This window comes from Somniosus microcephalus, chromosome 1 (assembly GCF_052327205.1).
Source record: "Somniosus microcephalus isolate GS21.2 chromosome 1, FLI_Smic_1.0, whole genome shotgun sequence".
Lineage (NCBI taxonomy): Eukaryota > Metazoa > Chordata > Chondrichthyes > Squaliformes > Somniosidae > Somniosus > Somniosus microcephalus.
Window position 1 is genome coordinate 125,469,208 of NC_140987.1, and position 24,255 is coordinate 125,493,462.

Below are 24,255 nucleotides of genomic sequence, written 5' to 3' on the forward strand. Positions count from 1 at the left end.
TTTTAATGCTGCTAATTATGATCATAAGGTGTTAATAAATAAATATTAGTTCATGACTTTATGGTCTGACTGCTTCTTTGATGATTTGACAAGAAGTGGTTAATTCAATCAGTAGCTTATACGTATCCTAATATAGAGACAATATGGTAAATGTTAATATATTCCAAACTGGTTGATGCAAGACAGTTTGGTGAAATTTAGGCATCATTCCTCCCAGGGCATAGACTGAGTGGTAAACCCTAGACAGTTCCTTGATGAAGAGTTAAAGGGAGGCGGTTATGGATTCATCTGGGGCCCTATTTATAAATATTCCTTTCAAGGTTTATTAGAGTGCTTATCCCAGTGCTCTTGCAAATACTTGAAGCTTAATTGGCAATACTGTTAAAATTCTTGTTGATTGTATACATATGGTCATCTACCTTCATTAAAAAGAACGGAGTTTTTTTTATACAAGGTAGGAATGGGGAAAACACTTGAAGCCACAGTAAGGGTCAGTATTCCATAATTTCTCCCGTTAGATTATGGGCCTGATTTTAATGTATATGAGGGATAAATTACATGGAACAAATGAGTATGACTACATAAAGGTTGACTTTTCAACATTTGGGTGCCTTAGGCTCTCCTACACAATTGGGGAGGCATAAAAATATAAGATAAAATCTGCTTTATTTTCTGAGATAACTGTGGTGGTAATGTTCATTTTTCTGAAGTTCTCCTTCATTGCCTTTTGTCATTGTTATTGTCCTATTTTATTACTGATTAATTTATTGTACCTCTATCTATTTATTCATTCAGGTAAGGATGCCCAGGCTGTGAACCGACAGTATTACCAAAAGATCACTCAGTTAGAACAAGAAGCTGAGCAGGCCAAGACTGAGCTGACAGAAGCTCAGAAACAACTACAGGAACTGGAGAACAAGGAGCTCAGGGATGTTACAGAGAAAGCCAAGCTACAAAAAGAATTCCGCAAGAAAATGGAAACAGCCAAACTTAAAGTGCAGGTTAGCCATTTATATAATCTGCTCAAGTAAGAAACCTTCAGAATGTATTCAATAAATACAATTCATAAATCATACAATAGTTTCTAGAGTAAATACTTCCTAACCATATCTATTAAATAATTTGCATTTTTAATGCTGCTAATTATGATCATAAGGTGTTAATAAATAATGATTTCAGGCTCACTCCTGACACTTTTCCTCTTGTGCCCAATATAAATGTGACCTTAAAATGAAGTAATCTGAGACAGCAGGCTGCAGGGTAAACAGTGCACCTTTTTATTAATGAGGTACACACTGGAAATAGTACCGAATACCACCACACACCCCTGTTCTCTCGAACTGACAGGTAAATAAAACTCAGACAGACCATATATCGCCGTTAAAAAACTACAAATCAAGTTTATAAAGAAGTAAGATTAACAAGCAATAATTTAAACAAAAACAGATTAGTTAGTTCACAGCTCTACGTGTAATGTCTCTTCCAAAATAACAAATGTCTCAAACCTCAACAGTTCTCGGTAATAACACGCAGCTTGGACCAAGGATGATATCATGTATTTATGTTGAGAAATTTTGTGTCCGATTGAACTCTCACCGAGTCCTTTGTTGTTTGTTTTGTGAGGTGAGGCAATGTACAGATCAACAGGGCAGACCGCCGATCTGTTGTATAATTCTTCCGTCCCTCGGGTGGAAACAGTACTCATTAGTTCCTATAACAAGAAATATACAACTGTGTCTTGCTTGGGTGAATTATAATAACAACAACAACTTGTATTTATTTATATAATGCCTTGAACATAGAAAAAGGTTCCAAGGTGCTTCACAGAGGCATAGTAAGACAAAAATGGACACCAAGCCAAAGAAGGATATTAGGAAGGGTGACCAAATGGTTCGTCAAAGAGATAGGTTTTAAGGAGGGCCTTAAAGAAGGAAGGTAGGCAGAGAGGTTTAGAAGGGGAATTCCAGAACTTGTGGCCTAAATGGCTGAAGGCACACCACCAATGGTAGGGCAAAAGGAGTGGGGGATGCACACGAGGCCAGAATTGGAGGAACGCAGAGTTCCCAGTGAGTTGCTGGGCTGGAGAAGGTTACAGAGATAGGAAAGGGTGAGGTCATGAAGATATTTGTACCCGAGGATGAGAATTTTAAATTTGGGGTGTTGGGGGACCAGGAGCCAATGTAGGTCAGGAAGCACAGGGGTGATGGGTGAGTTTGACTTGAAGCGACAGGCGATACGGAGTTTTGGATGAGTTGAAGTTTATTGAGGGTAGAGAATGGGAGACTGGCCAGGAGAGCAATGGAATAGTCAAGTTTGGAGGTGACAAAGACATGGGCAATGTTACAGAGGTGATGGAGAGGGTATGAGGTTGGAAATTCAGCTTGGGTTCAAATCGGATGCCAAATTTGGAACCTGAGACAGTGGCCGGGGAGGGGGATGGAATCAGTGGTGAGGCTATGGAGCTTGTGGCAGGGGCCAAAGACAATGGCTTCAGTCTTCTCAATCCAGGAACTTGTTACTCAACCAGGATGGGATGTCGGCAAGCAGTCTGATGACACTGAGGCAGATGAAGGGTTGAGAGATGTAGTTGAAAGGTATATAGATCTGGGTGTCGTCAGTGTACGTAGAATCTGACCCCATGTCTTTGGATGATGTTGCCAAGAGGCAGCATGTAGATCAGGAAGAGTAAGGGGTCAAGGATTAATCCTTGGAAGATTCCAGAGGTAACTCTATAGGGACGGGCAGATAGGTCATTGCTGGAGATACTCTCGCTACAATTAGACAGTTAAGAGTGAAACCAGACGAGAACAGTCCCACTCAGTTGGACAACAGAGAAGAGGTGTAGGAGGAGGATGGTGTGGTCCACCTTGTCAATGGTTGCAGAAATGTTGAGGACAGAGAGTACACCACAGTCACAAAGGATGTTATTTATGACTTTGATTCAGGTCATTTCAGTACTACGGCCGGGGCAGAAAGCTGATTTTTTTTAAAATTCATTCACGGGATGTGGGCGTCGCTGGCAAAGCCAGCATTTTTTGCCTGTCTCTAATTGCCCTTGAGAAGGTGGTGGTGAGCTGCTTTCTTGAACCGCTGCAGTCCGTGTGGTGAAGGTACTCCCACAGTGCTATTAGGGGAGGGAGTTCCAGAATTTTGACCCAGCAACTATGAAGGAACAGCAATATATTTCCAGGTCAGGATGGTGTGTGATTTGGAGGGAACATGTGCTGGCGTTCCCATGTGCTTGCTGCCCTTGTCCTTCTAGGTGGTAGAGTTTGCGGGTCTGGGAGGTGCTGTCGAATAAGCCTTGGCGAGTCGCTGCAGTGCATCTTGTAAATGGTGTACACTGCAGCCACGGTGTGCCGGTGGTGGAGGGAGTGAATGTTTAAGGTGGTGGATGGGGTGCCAATCAAGCGGGCTGTTTTGTCCTGGATGGTTTCGAGCTCCTTGAGTGTTGTTGGAGCTGCACTCATCCAGGCAAGTGGAGAATATTCCATCAGACTCCTGACTTGTGCCTTGTAGATGGTGAAGATGTTTTGGGGAGTCAGGAGGTGAGACACTCGCCGCAGAATACCCAGCCTCTGACTTGCTCTTGTAGCCACAGTATTTATGTGGCTGGTCTAGTTAAGTCTCTGGTCAATGTTGACTCCCCAGGATGTTGATGGTGGGGGATTCAGCGATGGTAATGCCGTTGAATGTCATGGGGCAGTGGTTAGACTCTCTCTTGTTGGAGATGGTCATTGCCTGGCACTTGTGTGGTACGAATGTTACTTGCCACTTATCAGGCTGAGCCTGAGTGGTGTCCAGGTCTTGCTGCAGGCAGGCATGGACTGCTTCATTATCTGAGGCATTGCGAATGGAACTGAACACTGTGTAATCATCAGCAAGCATCCTCACTTCTGACTCTATGATGGAGGGAAGGTCATTGATGAAGCAGCTGAAGATGGTTGGGCCGAGGACACTGCCCTGAGGAACTCATGCATCAATGTCCTGGGCCTGAGATGATTGGCCTCCAACAACCACAACCATCTTCCTTTGTGCTAGGTATGACTCCAGCCAGTGGAGAGTTTTCCCCCTGATTCCCATTGACTTCAGTTTTACTAGGGCTCCTTAATGCCATACTCGGTCAAATGCTGCCTTGATGTCAAGGGCAGTCACTCTCACCTCACCTCTGGAATTCAGCTCTTTTGTCCATGTTTGGACCAAGGCTGTAATGAGGTCTGGAGCCGAGTGGTCCTGGCGGAACCCGGACTGAGCATTGGTGAGCAGGTTATTGGTGAGTTAATGCCGCTTAATAGCACCGTCGACGATACCTTCCAGCACTTTGCTGATGATTGAGAGTAGACTGATGGGGTGGTAATTGGCTGGATTGGATGTGTCCTGCTTTTTGTGGACAGGACATACCTGGACAATTTTTCACATTGTCAGGTAGATGCCAGTGTTGTAGCTGTACTGGACCAGCTTGGCTAGAGGCGTAGCTAGTTTTGGAGCACAAGTCTTCAGCACGACAGCTGGGATGTTGTCGGGGCCAATAACCTTTCCTGTATCCAGTGCATTCAGCCGATTCTTGACATCACTTAAAGTGAATCGAATTGGCTGAAAATTGGCTTCTGTGATGGTGGGGACCTCCGGAGGAGGCCAAGATGGATCACCCACTCGGCACTTCTGGCTGAAGATGGTTGCAAATGCTTCAGCCTTATCTTTTGTACTTACGTGTTGTGCTCTTCCATCATTGAGGATGTGGATGTTCATGGAGATTCCTCCTCCTCCCATTAGTTATTTAATTGTCCACCACCATTCACAACTGGATGCAGAGCTTTGATCTGATCTGTTTGTTGTGGGATCGCTTAGCTCTGTCTTGTGGTAAACCACTGTTTGTATTCCTGTTTGTCCTGTTTGTATTCCACTGTGTACATGCCTGGACATGCCTCGGCTGACTCCTCCCACAGGTCCTAGTATAAAGGTGACTGCTCCCCAGCCCTTAGTATCATGGACCAGTCGACCACGCGAGGCAGACCTCCATTCTGTTGTTAATAAAAGCCTTTGGTTACTCTTCTAACTCTCAGTCTTTTATGAGTAATTGATAGCGCATCAATTTTATTAACAACATTTTTATAATGGAGAAGATCCTCACACCAGCATGCCTGGACTTAGATCATCGGGAGGCGGACTCATCCACCAAGTTTACTCACTGGCTTAAGTGTTTCGAAAAATTCCTGACCGCCTCCGAAGCAATCAAATCGGACGAGGACAAACTGGATGTCCTGACCTCCAAAGTGAACCACCGAGTGTACTCGGTCATCCAAGACGCGACCTCGTACGCGGACGCTATCAAGCTCCTCAAGGACCAGTACACGCGCCCAGTGAACGAAGTGTACGCCAGGCACCTCCTGGGGAGTCGTAAACAACAACCTGGGGAATCGACCGTGGAATACCTTCAGGCACTGTCTGTGCTTGGCCGGGCCTGTGGTTGTAAGGATGTAAAGGCCGCCGTGTACACAGAGGAACTTATCCGGGACGCTTTTGTAGCGGGCCACAGATCCAATTACACCCGACAGCGACTGTTGGAGCAGAGTAACCTCGACCTCAACAAGGCCTCTGAACTCGCACTATCGTTGGATGCAGCCTACCAGGGCATGGATGCCTACTCCTCTGCACCGTGGACGCCGCGGGGAATGACAGCCTGGGACACGGTAGGACCGCCTCATAGCGCCGTGCCACCCCAGCCACACCCCAACAACGGCCCAACTACCGCAGCAGTGTCCCAAGGCCAGACAGCAGTGCCCCAAGGCCAGAAATGCTACTTCTGTGGCCAGGCAAAACACCCCAGAGCGCGCTGCCCGGCGAAAAACGCGATCTGCTCGGGCTGCGGGAAGAAGGGACACTACGCTAGCGTCTGCAGGGCCAAAGCCACCCCGAACCCCAGCAGCGCCGCGTGTGGGCCATGCGGGCCGCCATCTTGGACCTCCCCGGCCATGTGCGAATCACCGGTACAGCAGCCATTTTGGACGCCTCCAGCCACATGGGGATCATGGACGCCGCCATCTTGGACGACAGCCGGGACGCAGCAGGCCCCCGACACCGCCTCATCTGATACCCGCAGCGACACACCGACCCCTACGCTGGCATCCGTTACACTGGACCAAGCGAGACCGCACCAACTGGCCAGTTCCACAATGGACATTAAGGTAAATGGTCACGATACAATCTGCCTTTTTGACTCTGGGAGCACGGAGAGCTTCATCCACCCCGACACGGTGCGGCGTTGCTCTCTCCCAGTCCTGCCTGCGCAACAGCGGATTTCTATGGCCTCCGAGTCCCAGTCGGCGGACATCGGCGGCTACTGCGTGGTGACACTCGTAGTAGACGGGACCGTGTACGATCATTTTAAACTTCTGGTCCTGCCTGACCTCTGCGCTGCCGTCCTGCTGGGGTTAGATTTTCAGTGCCACCTTAAAAGTGTTACGATGGCGTACGGTGGACCCCTACCCCCACTCACAGTCCGCAGCCAGCAGCTTCCAAACTGCCCGCCGCGCACCAGGTGCAACCTCTCCACACTCAGAGTCACCCCCCCCAACTGTTTGCTAACCTCACCCCCGACTGTAAGCCCATCGCCACAAAGAGCAGGCGATACAGTGCCGGGGACAGGGTTTTCATTAAAACCGAAGTGGAGCGGCTCCTGAAAGAAGGGATTATTGAGGGCAGCACCAGCCCCTGGCGAGCCCAGGTTGTGGTCGTTAAGACCGGCGAGAAGCAGCGCCTGGTCATCGACTACAGCCAGACAATAAATCGCTACACCCTGCTGGACGCCTACCCACTCCCCCGTATAGCTGATATGGTCAACCAGATCGCGCAGTACCGCGTCTTCTCGACCATTGACCTGAAATCAGCGTACCACCAGCTCCCCATCCGCCCTGAGGACCGCCAGTACACTGCCTTTGAGGCAAACGGCCGCCTCTATCACTTCCTTAGGGTTCCCTTTGGCGTCACCAACGGGGTCTCCGTCTTCCAAAGGGAGATGGACCGGATGGTAGATCAAAATGCGTTGCAGGCCACTTTCCCATATCTGGACAATGTGACCATCTGCGGCCGTGACTTGCAGGACCATGACGCAAACCTCGAAAAATTCCTCCGCACCGCCCAACTCCTAAACCTGACATATAACAAGGAGAAGTGCATATTCCGCACAAACCGCCTCGCCATCCTTGGCTGTGTTGTGGAACACGGAGTCATCGGCCCCGACCCCGACCGGATGCGTCCCCTTATGGAACTTCCACTGCCCCACTGCCTCAAGGCCCTGAAGAGGTGCCTAGGGTTTTTCTCCTATTACGCCCAGTGGGTCCCCTACTATGCGGACAAGGCCCGTCCGCTGATCAAGTCCACCTCTTTTCCCTTGACGGCAGAGGCCCGCTTAGCCTTCCACCGTATCAAGGAGGACATTGCCAAAGCCACCATGCACGCAGTGGACGAATCCATCCCCTTCCAGGTGGAAAGCGACGCGTCTGACTTTGCCCTGGCCGCTACCCTCAATCAGGCGGGGAGACCCGTGGCCTTCTTTTCACGAACCCTCCAAGGCCCGGAGACCAGACACTCCGCTGTTGAGAAGGAGGCCCAGGCGATTGTGGAGGCTGTGCGTCATTGGAGGCACTACCTGGCCGGAAAACGATTTACCCTGCTCACTGACCAGCGTTCAGTTGCTTTTATGTTTAACAACAAGCAGAGGGGCAAAATCAAAAATGACAAGATCTTGAGGTGGAGAATCGAACTTTCCACCTACAACTACGAGATCTTGTACCGGCCCGGGAAGCTAAATGAACCCCCGGATGCGCTATCGCGTGGCACCTGCGCCAGCGCGCAGATCGATAGACTGCGGGCCCTCCACAATGACCTCTGCCACCCGGGGGTCACCAGGTTCTTCCACTTCATCAAGGCCCGCAACCTGCCTTACTCTATTGAGGAGGTCAGGACCATGACCAGGAACTGCCAAGTCTGCGCTGAGTGCAAACCGCACTTTTATAGACCAGACAGGGCCCACCTGATAAAAGCCACTCGCCCCTTCGAGCGCCTGAGCGTCGATTTTAAAGGGCCTCTCCCCTCCTCCGACCGCAATGTGTACTTCCTCAATATTATTGATGAGTACTCCCGTTTCCCGTTCGCCTTCCCCTGCCCGGACATGACCAGTGCCACGGTCATTAAATGTCTGAACAACCTCTTCACCCTGTTCGGCTTCCCCAGCTATATCCATAGCGACCGGGGCTCATCGTTTATGAGCGACGAACTCCGTCAGTACCTGCTAACTAGGGGTATTGCCACAAGCAGGACCACCAGTTACAACCCCCGGGGGGACGGACAGGTGGAAAGAGAAAATGCGACAGTTTGGAAGGCCGTCCTGCTAGCCTTAAAGTCTAGGGGCCTTCCAACCTCCCGCTGGCAGGATGTGCTCCCCGATGCGCTCCACTCTATTCGGTCACTGCTCTGCACTGCCACTAACGCCACCCCTCATGAGAAAATGTTTGTCTTCCCAAGGAAGTCCACATCGGGGACATCGCTACCGCCATGGCTGACGTCCCCAGGGCCGGTCCTACTGAGAAGACACGTGAGGACCCATAAAACGGACCCCCTGGTCGAGAGGGTCGACCTCCTCCACGCCAACCCCCAGTATGCTTACATCGCATACCCGGACGGGCGGGAGGACACAGTCTCCATAAGAGACCTTGCACCCTCGGGGGCCGCAGTAACCCACTACCCACTACCACCCCCCCCCACGATCCGATATCCAGCCCCAGCAGACGGCAGGCCTGGGCCCCGCGACCCGCTCAACATCTACGAGGACGACACGCCTGTGCCACAGCCTACGCTGGACTCGACGCCGGAAACTTCACTACCCCTGCCGTCGCCACGCAGATCACAGCGGCAGACAAGACCTCCGGAGAGACTCCAATACACTAACTTTTAATACACTTCACCCCGCCGGACTCAATTTTAAACAAGGGGTGAATGTGGTAAACCACTGTTTGTATTCCTGTTTGTCCTGTTTGTATTCCACTGTGTACATGCCTGGACATGCCTCGGCTGACTCCTCCCACAGGTCCTAGTATAAAGGTGACTGCTCCCCAGCCCTTAGTATCATGGACCGGTCGACCACGCGAGGCAGACCTCCATTCTGTTGTTAATAAAAGCCTTTGGTTACTCTTCTAACTCTCAGTCTTTTATGAGTAATTGATAGCGCATCATGTCTATAGCATGCTGCTTTCACTGGTTAGCATGCATGTTTGGCACTTCATTTTTAGGTATGCCTGGTGCTGCTGTTGGCATGTTCTTCTACACTCCTCATTGAACCAGAGTTCGTCCCCTGGTTAGATGGTGATGGTAGAGTGAGGGATATGCCGGGCCATGAGGTTACATATTATGGTGGAATACAGTTCTGCTGCTGCTGATGGCCCACAGCGCATCATGGATGCCCAGTTTTGAGCTGTTCTAAATCTGTCCCATTTAGCATAGTGGTAGTGCCACACAAGGTGATGGAGGGTGTCCTCAGTGTGAAGACGGGACTTCATCTCCACAAGGACTGTGTGGTGGTCACTCCTACCAATACTGTCATGGACAGATGCATCTGCAAAAGTTGGAATAAATAGAGTTATTGAACAGGAGCTTAAAAAGATGGTTAAACATAAAGTGAGAGGAAATCCTATTAAAAATGAGTTAAACTATCTGTACAGCAATGCACACAGTATCCATAATAAAACCAGAGAGCTGGAGGCATAGTAGGGAACAGAAAAACTGACTGTAAAAGCTTTTATAGATATGTGAAGAGAAAAAGATTGGTGAAGTCAAGCGTAGGTCCCTTGCAGTCTGAATCAGGGGAATTTATAATGAGGAACAAAGAAATGGCAGACCAACTAAATACATATTTTGGTTCTGTCTTCACAAAGGAGGACACAAATAACCTCCCAGAGATGCCGGGGAACATAGGGTCTGATGAAAGGGTGGAACTGAGAGAAATCAGTATTTGTAGGGAAATGGTGTTAGGGAAATTGATGGGACTGAAGGCCGATAAATCCCTAGGTCCTGATAATCTACATCCTAGAGTACTTAAGGAAGTGGCCCTAGAAATAGTAGATGCATTGCTGATCATCTTCCAACATTCGATGGAATCTGGAACAGTACCCATGGATTGGAGGGTAGCTAATGTTACCCCACTATTCAAAAAGGTGGTAGAGAGAAAACGGGGAATTACAGACCGGTAAGCCTGACATCGGTAGTGGGGAAAATGCTAGAGTCCATTATAAAAGATGTAATAGCAGAGCACTTGGAAAACACTGACAGGATCGGACAAAGTCAACATGGATTTACAAAAGGTAAATCGTGCTTGACTAATCTACTGGAATTTTTTGAGGATGTAACTGGTAAAATAGATAAGGGAGAACCAGTGGATGTGGTGTATCTGGACTTTCAGAAGGCCTTCGATAAGGTCCCGCATAAGAGATTAGCGTGTAAAGTTAAGGCACATGGGATTGGGGGCAAGGTATTGACTTGGATAGAGAACTGGTTGGCAGACAGAAAGCAAAGAGTTGGAATAAACGGGTCTTTTTCCGAATGGCAGGCAGTGACTAGTGGGATACCGCAGGGATCAGTCCTTGGACCCCAGCTATTCACAATATATATAAATGATCTGGACAAGGGAACTAGATGTAATATCTCCAGATTTGCAGACGACACAAAGCTGGGTGGGCGTGTGTGCTGTGAGGAGGATGTCGAGAAACTCCAGGATGATTTGGACATGTTGGGTGATTGGGCAGAAACATGGCAGATGCAATATAACGTGGATAAATGTGAGGTTATCCACTTTGGTGGCAAAAACAGGAAGGCAGATTATTATCTAAATGGCAATAGATTGGGAGAAGGGGAAGTGCAACGAGACCTGGGTGTCCTTGTGCACCAGTCACTGAAGGTAAGCATGCAGGTGCAGCAGGCGGTTAAGAAGGCAAATGGTATGTTGGCCTTCGTAGCGAGAGGGTTTGAGTACAGGAACAAGGATGTCTTGCTGCAGTTGTACAGGGCCTTGGTGAGGCCACATCTTGAGTATTGTGTGCAGTTTTGGTCGCCTTATCTGAGGAAGGATGTTCTTGCCATGGAAGGAGTTCAGCGAAGATTCACCAGGCTGATACCTGGGATGGCAAGAATGACGAGGAGAGATTGGGTCGATTGGACTTGTACTCGCTGGAGTTTAGAAGAATGAGAGGTGATCTCATTGAAACTTATAAAATTCTGACAGGACTGGACAGACTAGATGCAGGAAGGATGTTCCCGATGGTCGGGGAGTCCAGAACCAGGGGACACCATCTAAGGATAAAGGGTAGGCCATTTAGGACAAAAATGAGGAGGAATTTCTTCACCCAGAGAGTGGTGAACCTGTGGAACTCTCTACCACAGAAGGCGGTGGAGGCCAGTTCATTAAATATATTCAAGAAGGAGTTGGATATATTTCTTAAGGCTAAACGGATCAAGGGTTATGGGGAGAAAGCAGGGACTGGGCACTGAATTTGGATGATCAGCCATGATCATATTGAATGGCGGAGCAGGCTCGAGGGGCCGAATGGCCTACTCCTGCTCCTATCTTCTATGTTTCTATGTTTACTGAGACATGGCTAAAGAAAAACCAGGACAGGGAATTAAACATTGCAGGGTATAACATATTTAGAAAAGATAGAGAGGGAAAAGGGGGAGGTGGAGTAGCTGTACTTATTAGGGATAACATAATGGCAGTAGAAAAAAGTGACGCAGCTATCAGCAAGACAGAAATAGAATCCATATGGATAGAGATAAAAGACAATAAAGGATCAATCACACTAATAGGTGTAGTCTATAGACCAGCTAATAGTGGAAGGGAGGTGGAGGAAGGAATATGCAGACAAATTAGGGAAATGAGTAAAAAACAGAATAATAATCATGGGGGATTTCAACTACCCTGATATTAGAGTCATAGGCCTAGAAATTCACTAGCCTTAGTGCCGCTTTTGAGGCGCTAGAGGGACTAGCGCCAGAGTTATGGCCAGTTGAAAAATTCCCTGGGGCCCTAAAGCGGCGTTGCACCGGTAGCGCTGCGCCGGCACCGATGACGTCATCGGTGTGCGCAGCGTCCCGGTTGCCATGCCGATGGGCCCCAGCGCCGAAATTCAGTTGCGGCCGCCTCGCCCGTGGCAGCCGCAACTAAGACTCTGGCAACAGAGTCCAACATGTGTTTGCGCCGGCGCATTAAAGGCCCCGCGGCGGCCGGCCGCTTTCCCCGCCGGCCGCCTGCCCGCAGCTCCCTCCCCGGACTTCTCCCCCCCCCCCCCCCCCCCCCCCCCCCCGGAACAGATGCAAGCCCGGCACTTGTCTGAGGTGCCGGGCTCATTTTTAAACAGATTTGCGTGGGCCGCGGCCGGGTGCAGGCAGCTCCTCCTTAACGGAAGGAGGAGGCCTGCACTTCCCCAGCCTGCCGCACCGCATCGGGTGCCGCAGCGCCGGAATTGCGGCGCTAAACGGCAGTTAGCGCCCTTTTCCAGGCGCTAAGACCCTTCAGTAGCGCCGGCAGCCGTTTGGGCGCGGCGCCACTGAATTTTTGGCGCGCGCAGGGGACTTAGCGCCGGCACTAACTTCTGGCGCTAAAGCCCTGGCTAAGCCAAAACCCAATTTCTAGGCCATAGAGTTTTACAGCACAGAAAGAGGCCCTTCGGCCCATCGTGTCTGCGCCGCCCATCCATCCCTGTCCAGTCTAATCCCATTTTCCAGCATTTGGTCCATAGCCTTGTATGCAATGGCATTTCAAGTGCTCATCCAAATGCTTCTTGAATGTTGTGAGGGTTCCTGCCTCTACCACCCTTTCAGGCATTGAGTTCCACATTCCAACCACCCTCTGGGTGAAGAAGTTCCTCCTCAAATCCCCTCTAAATCTCCTGCCCCTTACCCTGAATCTATGCCCCCTTGTTATTGACCCCCCTACTAAGGGGAAAAGTTCCTCTTTATCTACCCTATCTATGCCCCTCATCATTTTGTACACCTCAATCAGGTCCCCCCTCAGCCTTCTTTGCTCCAAGGAAAACAACCCCAACCTGTCCAGCCTCTCTTCATAGCTGAGGCGCTCCATCCCAGGTAACATCCTGGTGAATCTTCTCTGCACCCTCTCCAAAGCAATCACATCCTTCCTATAGTGAGGCGACCAGAACTGCACACAGTACTCCAGCTGTGGCCTCACCAGCGTTTTGTACAGCTCCATCATAACCTCCCTGCTCTTATATTCTATGCCTCGGCTAATGAAGGCAAGTATCCCATATGCCTTTTTAACCACCTTATCTACCTGTTCCGCTGCCTTCAGGGATCTATGTACATGTACACCAAGGTCCCTCTGACCCTCTGTACTTCCTAGGGTCCTACCACTCATTGTGTATTCCCTTGCCTTATTTGTCTGTCCAAAATGCATCACCTCGCACTTTTCAGGGTTAAATTCCATTTGCCACTTTTCCGCCCATCTGACCAACCCGTTTATATCGTCCTGTAGCCTGAGGCTTTCCTCCTCGCAATTTACCACCCCACCAATTTTCGTGTCATCTGCGAACTTACTGATCATACCTTTTACATTCTCATCCAAATCATTTATGTAGATCACAAACAACAAGGGACCCAGCACCGATCCCTGAGGTACCCCACTGGACACAGGCTTCCAGTCACAAAAACAACCTTCGACCATCACCCTCTGCCTCCTGCCACTCAGCCAGTTTAGGATCCAACGCGCCAAGGCACCCTGGATCCCATGGGCTCTTACCTTCTTGACCAGCCTCCTATGCGGGACTTTGTCAAAAGCTTTACTGAAGTCCATGTAAACCACATCCACAGCATTTCCCTCATCCACCCCCCTAGTCACCCCCTCGAAAAATTCAATCAGATTTGTCAGACATGATTTACCCTTGACAAAGCCATGCTGACTATCCCCGATTAATCCTTGCCTCTCCAAGTGGAGACTAATTTTGTCCCTCAGAATTTTTTCCAATAATTTCCCTACCACAGATGTTAGGCTCACTGGCCTGTAATTCCCTGGTTTATCCCTGCTACCCTACTTGGGGAGGTAATTAATTAATTGGACAGAAGAGGTAGGTAAAGGGGAATGAACCAGAACAGATAAGAGAAGTAAAAGTAGGGGAGCATCTAGGCAATAGTGACCATAATATAAGACGCTTTAAGATGATAATTGAGAAGGACATAAGTATGACAAAAACCAGGGTAATGGATTGGAGAAAAGCTGATTTTGAGGGGCTAAGAATAGAACTTGGGAAATTAAAATGGGCAACAATATTGGCAAGCAACGATGTAGAACAGCAATGGGAAACATTTGAAACGGTGTTCAACAGAGTGCAGGAACAATATATTCTGCTAAAAGGAAAGAACAAACTAAAAGCTAATGAGACTCCATGGATGAATAAAGAGTAAGGGAACATTTGAGGGTAAGGAAAGAGGCATACATTAAGCACATAAACAGCAGGGGAGTGCATGATAAGGGAGAATATGAAGAGTTTAGGAGAGAAGTCAAAAAAACAATTAGGAAGGCAAAGAGGAATTATGAAATTAAATTATCAAGGGACATAAAACAAAATAGTAAAATATTTTACAGGCACATCAATAAAAAAGGAAGATTGGGATGGGAATAGGGCCATTAAGGGATAGACAGGATAATACCACAGGTAATGATAGAGAGATGGCAGAAATATTAAATAATTATTTTGCTTCAGTATTTACCAGGGAGATAGAACAGGTGGACATAACATTGGATGATGAGATTAGTAATGAGATAAGTGCATTTAAAATAAAAAGAGGGGATATATTAAATAAACTAATCAAACTCAAAGAGGATAAAACCCTGGATTGCATCCACACATTTTAAAAGAATCTAGGGAAGAGATAGCAGAGGCATTACTAGACATATTTAATAATTTGTTCGAAAAAGGTCTAGTACCAGAGGACTGGCGGATAGCAAACGTAGCACCTATATTTAAGAAGGGGGATAGAACATGTCCAGGGAATTATAGACCAGTCAGCTTAACACTGATGGTAGGAAAAATAATGGAATTCCTACTAAAGGAGAAAATAGAAGAACATCTAGAAACCAAAAACATAGTAATGAATAGTCAGCATGGATTTCAAAAGGGAAAGTCTTGCTTGACCAACCTCACTGAATTTTTTGAAGAGGTAACAGAGAGAGTAGACAATGGTAATGCAGTTGATGTAATTTATCTCGATTTTTCAAAAGGTCTTCGATAAGGTACCCCATAATAGACTAATGAACAAGGTTAGAGAATGTGGAGTCGGGACAAGTAGCAGAATGGATAGCTGGCTGGCTTCAAGACAGAAAGCAGAGAGTAGGGGTTAAAGATAGCTATTCACAGTTGCAGAAGTTGGGTAGTGGTGATCCACAAGGATCAGTGCTGGGACCACTGTTCACAATTTATATTAACGATTTAGACTTCGGAATCAAAAACACAATTTCTAAATTTGCAGATTACACCAAATTGTGGGGGGGGGGGATAGTCAATACTGAGGAGGACTGCAACAAATTACAGGAGGACATTAATAAACTTGCAGAATGGGCATATAATTGGCAAATGAAGTTCAACACAGATAAATGTGAGGTATGACATTTTGGTAGGAAGAATAGGGAGGTCACTTATTACTTGGAGGGTACGAGTCTAGGTGGGGTAGAGGAACAAAGGGATGTCGGAGTACAAAAACACAAATCACTAAAAGTTGCGACACAGGTTAGCAAGGCCATAAAAAAGCAAACCAAGCACTAGGGTTTATTTCTAGAGATATAGAATTGAAAAGTAGGGAAGTTATGCTAAACATGCATCGAACCTTGGTTCGACCACACTTAGAGTACTGCATACAGTTCTGGTCGCCATATTCTAAAAAGGATATAGAGGCACTGGAGAGGGTGCAGAGAAGATTTACAAGGATGATACCAGAAATGCGAGGGTATACATATCAGGGAAGGATGAACAGGCTGGATCTCTTCACTTGAAAAAAGAAGGCTGAGGGGTGACCTGATAGAGGTCTTTAAAATTATGAAAGGTTTTGATAGAGTAGATACAGAGAGATACTTGTGGGGAAGAGCATAATTAGAGGCCATCAATATAAGATAGTCACCAGGAAATCCAATAGGGAATTCAGAAGAAATTTCTTTACCCAAAGAGTGGTGAGAATGTTGAACTCACTACCACAGGGAGTGGTTGAAGCGAAAAGTATAGATGCATTTAAGGGGAGGCTAGACAAGCATATGAGGGAGAAGGGAATAGAGGGTTAAGCTGATAGATTGGGAGGAGGCTCGATTGGAGCATAAACACCAACGTGGACTGGTTGGGCCGGATGGCCTGTTTCTGTGCCGTATATCCTATGTAATCCTATGTAGATTGGTGAGGACAAGGTCAAGTAGGTTTTTCCCTCATGCTGGTTCTCTCATGACCTGCCACAAGCCCAGTCTGGCAGCTATATCCTTCAGGACTCGGCCAGCTCGGTCAGTAGTGATGCTACAGAGTCACGCTTGGTGATGGACATTGAATTCCCACACCCAGAGTACATTCTATGCCCTTGCTGCCCTCTGTGCTAATTCCAACAGGTGTTGAACATGGAAGAGTAGTGACTCATCAGCTGAGGGAAGGCAGTAGGTAATCAGCAGGAGGTTTCCTTGCCCATGTTTGACCTGATGCCATGAGACTTCACTGGATCCAGAATCAATGTTGAGGACTCCCAGGACTCCCGACTGTATACAACTGTACTGCCACCTCTGGTGGGTCTGTCCTACTGTTGGGACAGGGCATACCCATGGATGGTGATGGAGGAGTATGGGACGTTGGCTGAAAGGTATGATTCTGTGAATATGACTATGTCAGGTTGTTGAGTGACTAGTCTGTGGGACAGCTCTCCCAATGTTGGCACAAGTCTCCAGATGTTAATGAGGAGGACTTTGCATGGTCGACAGGTGCCTTTGTCATGTCCGAATCCGATGCCTAGGTCGGTGCCGGGTGGTCCGTCCGGTTTTATTCTTATTATACTTTGTCTTAGCGGTTTGATACAACTGAGTGGCTTGCTAGGCCATTTCAGAGGGCAGTTAAGTGTCAACCACATTGCTGTGGATCTGGAGTCACATATAGGCCAGACTGGGTAAGGACAGCAGATTTCCCTCCCTAAAGGACATTAGTGAACCAGGTGGGGTTTTTACCATGGTCACCATTGCTGAAACTAGCTTTTTATTCCAGATTTATTTAATTAACTGAATTTAAATTCACCAGCTGTCGGTAGGATTTGAATTCATGTCTCATGTCATGTAACCGAGGCCTCTGGATTACATGTCCAGTAACATAACCACTATGCTACCATTCCCACTGGAGAGATTCAAACATGGAGTTGCAGGAAAGATAGGCATAGATTTCGGAGACGACAACACATTCAAAGAATTTGGAGACGAAAGGGATGTTGAAGATGGATGGTAGTTTGCAAGGACTGAGGGGTTGAAGGTGGGTTTTTTGCATAGTGGGGTGATATTAGCAATTTTGAAAGGGAGGGGGACAGTACTGGAGGAGAGGGAACTATTTACATTGTCAGCCAGCATGGGGGCTAGGGAGGGAAATTGGGTGGTTAGCAGTTTAGTGGGAATGAGGTAAAGAGAGGAGGAGGTAGGTCTCATGGACAAGATGAGCTCAAAAAATACATGAGGGAAGATATGAGAGAGAAAGATGTGGGCTCAGGGCTTGAGCAGGGATGAGCCTTGAGGGAGGCTTGGTGGGCTAGGGGTGGGGGCATGCGGCAGAGACAGATAAACACTGCTTATTGCATCTGTAATATTTAATTTCCCTCTCGTTGCCTCTCTAATGTAACACCCTTGTTTAAAAAGGGCAGTAGACAGAAGGCTGGAAACTATAGACCGGTTAGCCTAACATCTGTGGTAGGTAAAATTTTGGAGTCCATTATTAAGGAGACAGTAACAGGACATTTGGATAATCATAATTTAATAGGACAAAGTCAGCATGGTTTTATGAAGGGGAAGTCATGTTTGACAAATTTGCTGGAGTTCTTTGAGGAAGTAACGTATAGGGTGGATAAAGGGGAACCAGTGGACGTAGTGTATTTAGACTTCCAAAAGGCACCCCACACAAAAGATTATTGCTTAAGATAAAAAATCACAGGATTGGGGGTAATATTCTGGCATGGATAGAGGATTGGCTATCTAACAGAAGGCAGAGAGTTGGGATAAATGGTTCATTCTCAGACTGGCAATCAGTAACTAGTGGTGTTCCGCAGGGGTCAGTGCTGGGTCCCCAACTCTTTACAATCTATATTAACGATTTGGAGGAGGGGACCGAGTGTAACATATCAAAGTTTGCAGATGATACTAAGATGGGAGGGAAAGTAGTGAGTGAGGAGGACATAAAAAACCTGCAAGGGGACATAGACAGGCTAAGTAAGTGGGCAGAGATTTGGCAGATGGAATACAATACTGGAAAGTGTGAGGTTATGCACTTTGGCAGGAAAAATCGTAGAGCAAGTTATTATCTTAATGGCAAGAAACTGGAAAGTACTGAAGTACAAAGGGATCTGGGGGTCCTGGTGCACGAAACTCAAAAGGTTAGTATGCAGGTGCGGCAAGTGATTAAGAAGGCCAGTGGAATGTTGGCTTTCATTGCCAGGGGGATAGAATATAAAAATAGGGAGGTATTGCTTCAGTTGTACAAGGTATTGGTGAGACCGCACCTGGAATACTGCGTACAGTTTTGGTGTCCATACTTAAGAAAGGACATACTTGCTCTCGAGTCAGTACAAAGAAGGTTCACTCGGTTAATCCCGGGGATGAGGGGATGGACATATGAGGAGAGGTTGAGTAGATTGGGACTCTACTCATTGGAGTTCAGAAGAATGAGAGGCGATCTTATTGAAACATATAAGATTGTGAAGGGGTTGGATCGGGTGGATGCGGGGAAGATGTTCCCGATGATGGGTGAAACTAGAACTAGGGGGCATAGTCTTAGAATAAGGGGCTGCTCTTTCAAAACTGAGATGAGGAGGAACTAGTTCACTCAGAGGGTGGTAGGTCCATGGAATATGCTGCCCCAAAAAGCTGTAGAAGCTACATCATTACATAAATTTAAAACAGAAATAGACAGTTTCCTAGAAGTAAAGGGAATTAAGGGTTACGGGGAGCGGGCAGGAATTTGGACATGAGTCTAGGTTCGGATCGGTCATGGCCCTGTGGGTAGCGGAGCGGGCCCAGGGGCCGTGTAGCCCGATCCTGCTCCTATTTCGTGTGTCTAATTCTGTTAGATTCAGGAGATGGTTCTGTGACAGTGGATTGGCGATTAGGATCAGATCAGCCATGATCTTATTGAATGGCGGAGCAGGCTCGAGGGGCCGATTGGCCTACTCCTGCTCCTATTTCTTATGTTCTTATGTTCTATGACCTGCTTTGCTGTACCGACACAGGCTCAAAGTGTGCAGACTGATTGTCTGGCTCAGTGAGTTGCCCGCTGATGGGTGAATGTGGGCCATCTGTTTTCCCACCCGCTCGATGGTTTTTGATGAGGTAATTTAAATGATTGCGTCAGTTGACTTAGGGTCGTGGACTCCTGGTCAAGAAACCGTATTGTTAAATCATCTTCCAGAAATCGTTGTTCTTGATATTAACAGTTGTAGCTGGGACCAGGCATCTATGATGTCTGTGTTACGTGAGACTCCACTTCCATGGAGTCCCTTTATTGATCTCCGCTTGTATAGCGGTACAGCAAGAGGTCATCTGGTGGCGGTACAGCAAGAAGTAGTTGACGACAAAAACATGCCACACTTATACCCAGTTCCAAGCAGCTTATGGCTACAAAATTGTTAATCAAAGGAGGCTTTGAAAGTACTTGGACAACCTTCCCCCTCAGAAGCCTGTTTCTAACCATTCACCCACGAGTATGACAAAGCAAAGCCATAACTCTTGTAAACAAGATATGTTGAGACAGACGTCATAACACCTGTTTCGAAGGCCTGTTATAATAGCCTATGACATGGACTGTAAATATGGGAAGATCACAGCCCAGTAATCCATATTCATTGATTCTGTCACCTTGGTGGGTCATGTGTCTTCTTTCACTTATTCAACAATAAGACAAGAAAGCTTCCAGTCCACATACAAAGACAAAATACTGTGGATGCTGGAAATCTGAAATATAACCAGAAAATACTAGAAATTCTCAGCAGGCCAGGCAGCATCTGTGGAGCGGGAAACAGAGTTAACGGCCCGTATTTACCGATCGCAAGCTTCCAGCGGGCGGAGGCCTGCGATCTGGAAAAATCCAGGCCCTTACCTGAGGGCTCCTGGGACGCACACGCTTCCGCTCCTGGGCCTCTCCAAACTCCAAATGTGCAGGGCCCACGTATCCCAGAGGCGCATGTAGTTCGCAGCATCCCTGGGATCACGTGGGCCATGGGGAGCCAATCAAAGAAGGGAATCTCCCTTCATACACGTGACAGGAAGACCTGTCAAATATATAAATGGAGATCACCCCAAAAACATAGTAAAACTTTAAATACATTTTTTTTAAATCACCTTTTTAAAATGACTTGAAATTACATAAATTTTTTGAAAAAAATAATTAAAGTTTTTTATGGGGCTAAAAATAAACTTACCTTTTTTTAAAAGTATTTTTAAATGAAAAATCAGTGAACATTTTTTTTTTACTTTTTTCAACTCTTATCCTGGTAAAAGCAGGCCTTACGCCTGCTTTTACCAGGTGTAAGAATTGTAAGGGTTTTCTGCGGGCGGAGGGTCTCCAAAAAGCGGAACTATCCGCCCGCAGAGGCCCTGCTCCAGGGCAGCCAGAGGGTCTGTCTTGACAGATCAGAAATGCCGGTTTTCAGCACATGCGCTGTGCATGCCTGAAACCGGCATTTCCGATGTCCCTACGGGTGGGTACACAGCGCGTACCCACCCGTAGGGATCGGAATATCTGGGCCAACGTTTCAGTTCAGTGACCTTTAGTCAGAACTAGAAATTGTTACAAATGCAACATCTTTAAGCAAGTACAGAGCCAGGGAAAGAAGGGGTGTGGAGGAAAGAACAATATGGAAAGTCTGTGATAAGGTGGAAGGCTGGAGTGATTAAATGAACAGCAGAATCATTATCAGCATTTACTGTCCAAAAAATGGGAGCAGTGGTTATGATCTGAAATTGTTGAACTCGATGTTGGGTCCAGAAGGCTGTAAAGTGCATAATCAAAAGATGACTGCTTTTTCAAAGATTCAGCACAGGCACGATGGGCTGAATAGCCTCCTTCTGTGCTGTAAGTTTCTATGATTCTATGAGGTGCTGTTCCTCGAGCTTCTGTTGAGCTTCATTGGAATAGTGTAGGAGCCCAAGGACAGCGACCGGAAGCCTCATGGTCACGCTTGCGGACTGAATAGAGGTGTTCAGCAAAGCGATCACCCAATCTGCATTTGGTCTCCCCAATGTAAAGGAGACCGCATCGTGAGCAGCGAATACAGTATATGAAATTGAAAGTACAAGTAAATCGCTGTTACCTCATGCTCCTCTGCTAGATCTATAACTTCACCTTTGCCATGCCATTATGGGGAGGTTCCAAATGGAGATTGAACATTTTACCACAGTGGGAATGGGAAAACCACACTTTTTAACACTGTTACAGAACAGAATCGGGTAAACTCTGTGAGCACCCCCTGCATGACCTTCAAGGGAAGAAGATGGGGAGAAAGCAAGAAAAATCCCAGGACCAGGAATCTGTGCTTTTTTTAAAAGGATTTTGGTGCTATTGGGTTTTGCAGAGTGGATTTTGGCTGGGCTCTGTTATGCTGAGTCTCTGTCCCATTTGACCGGGTTGGGGCGGGGGGGTGGGGGGGGAGCGCGATGGGACAGGTGCTTCTTCCAACTTCAACAAAAAGATGTGACTGGTGGGATGGCATCATCAGCTGGAATTCCATTTAGCTCCATTTCCGTTGCCCCATTGTAAAGTACACCTACATGAACCAGGCATATATTACTTGCTAGGACTACATCCTAGTGGAAGTAAGGTTAACAATAGTTTGAAAGGCTGATTTTTTTTTTTACAGCATGCAATCGTGAAGTGATTAGCTGTTGTTAAGATACCAGCTTGCTTTTGTTTGAATAGGTTTGCTAGTTGCAAAGTAAGTTTGGCGGTAACAGATATACTGCTGCCTATGGCGGAAAAAATAACGAAAGTAAATTGAAGACCTGGTCCTGTTCCCCTTAGACCTTGCAGAGGAAACAGCAGGAAACAAAGAAGTTGTTTTCTTTATCAGCGCAGAGTGAGAAACGATTGGCCCAGTTGAGCCAGAATGTGGAAAACATGAAACAACAGCAACAGCTGCTCCAGAAAAAACTGCATGAAGAAAGTGAGAAAAAAAGAAAACTGGAAAATGAGATTCAAAGAGATCAGCAACAAATCAAAGTAAGAACATTTCACAATCAAATTAACAATTTAAAAAAATTTAACTAACATTTAAGTTAGTAATATGTAATTAAGTTTGTGTATGTATGTATCATGAGAGATTTACTGTATGTTAATGTATCCTTCAGTAGTTTCCTTAATCTAGTGTTGAACTCGTGTCTATTCATACTTTTTAGTTATAAAGGCCCCTCTCAGATGCTAATGGCTCAGTGGTTAGATGCATGGTCAGCACATAGCCATACAGGTTTGATCTGTTGGTCTGTGTACTGTAATGATATCAGCAAATAGTGATGTTATTTGCCTGTTTGATTATCATGTCTTACCAGCATAGTTGCCTGATTGATTACTTATGCCTGACCAGCAGAGGTCATGTGACAGAGACAAGCAGTTTGGTTTAGTTTCAGTTTCGTTCTAGATGGATCACTAGCATCGTGTCTCCAGTAAAGCTGTATAAAGAGTTGAACAGACTTTAGATTAAAAGACATTGGCCTAGAAATTGGGTTTTGGCGCAGCGACGGCTTTAGCGCCGGAAGTTAGTGCCGGAGCTAAGTCGCGCTGGGCGGGCCAAAAATTCAATAGTTCTGCGCCCAAACGGCTGCCGGCGCTGCTGAGAGCTGTTTGCGCCTGAAAACTGGCGCTACGCGCTGAATATCGGCGCTATTCCGGCGCTGCGGCGCCCGCTGCGGTGCGGCAGGTTCGGGAAGTGCAGGCCTCCTCCTTCCCTTAAGGAGGAGCTGCCTGCACCCGGCCGCGGCCCGCGAAAATCTTTTTAAAAATGAGCCCGGCACCTCGGACAAGTGCCGGGCTTGCTTCTGTTCCGGGGGGGGAGGGGGGGAAGTCCGGGGAGGGAGCTGCGGCCAGGCGGCCGGCGGGAAAGCGGCCGGCCGCCGCGGGGCCTTTAATGCGCCGGCGCAAAGTCATGTAAGACTCTGTTGCCAGAGTCTTAGTTGCGGCTGCCACGGGCGAGGCGGCCGCAACTGAATTTCGGCGCTGGGGCCCGTCGGCATGGCAACCGGGACGCTGCGCACACCGATGACGTCATCGGTGCCGGCGCAGCGCTACCGGTCTACCGCGGCGGAAGGGCCCCAGGCAATTTCGGCGCCGGCGCCAATTGCAGCGCTAGGCCCTCTAGCGCCGCAAAATCGGCGCTAAGGGCACTGAATTTCTAGGCCATTCTCTTTCATAAATGTCTCGTCATTGAACCCACAAAGAAATCAATACATGGTGTCAGAAGTGATTGAAAGAGATGAAGAGGAAAAATCTGAAGTTAAATCAGCTCTCCACAAATTAGCAAGCCAAAAGAGAACATCATTGCTTACCATTGGAGAATAGCTAACGAAGTGAAAAAATGGAAGGTTTACACCCACCAGCGACGCTTCAGTTGACAGGTAATGTGGCTGAAAATTGGAGGAGGTTCAAACAACGTTTAGAGTTGTATTTAGCGGCAATCGGAGCTGACGAGAAAAGTAATAAAAAGAAATCGTCACTGTTCTTACATGTCGTGGGTAATGAAGTGCTGGAGGTGTATAATGTCTTCACATTCGCTGCTGATGGAGACAAAATGAAGCTAGATAAAATAAGGGAACAGTTTGAGGCCTACTGCATACCTAAACGTAATGTGACGTTTGAGAGGCACAGATTTTTCACATGTGTACAGAAAATGGGTGATACTATTGATCAGTATGTGACTGAACTGAGAAACAGAAGCAAATCGTGTGAATTTGGGGGACTGACAGACTCGCTGATAAAAGACAGACTGGTGTGTGGTATT

The 24,255-nt window shown here is 47.3% G+C and overlaps 1 protein-coding gene across 1 annotated transcript in view; it reads left to right on the forward strand.

Moving 5' to 3' along the window:
• LOC147124349 (kinesin-like protein KIF27) overlaps positions 1 to 24,255 on the forward strand; it is a 216,472-nt gene that overhangs the window by 95,583 nt on the left and 96,634 nt on the right. Inside the window, exons 10-11 of the mRNA XM_085985335.1 lie at positions 796 to 1,001; positions 22,287 to 22,484. Coding sequence (XP_085841461.1) covers positions 796 to 1,001; positions 22,287 to 22,484 — 404 coding nt within the window. The remainder of the gene's footprint in view (positions 1 to 795; positions 1,002 to 22,286; positions 22,485 to 24,255) is intronic.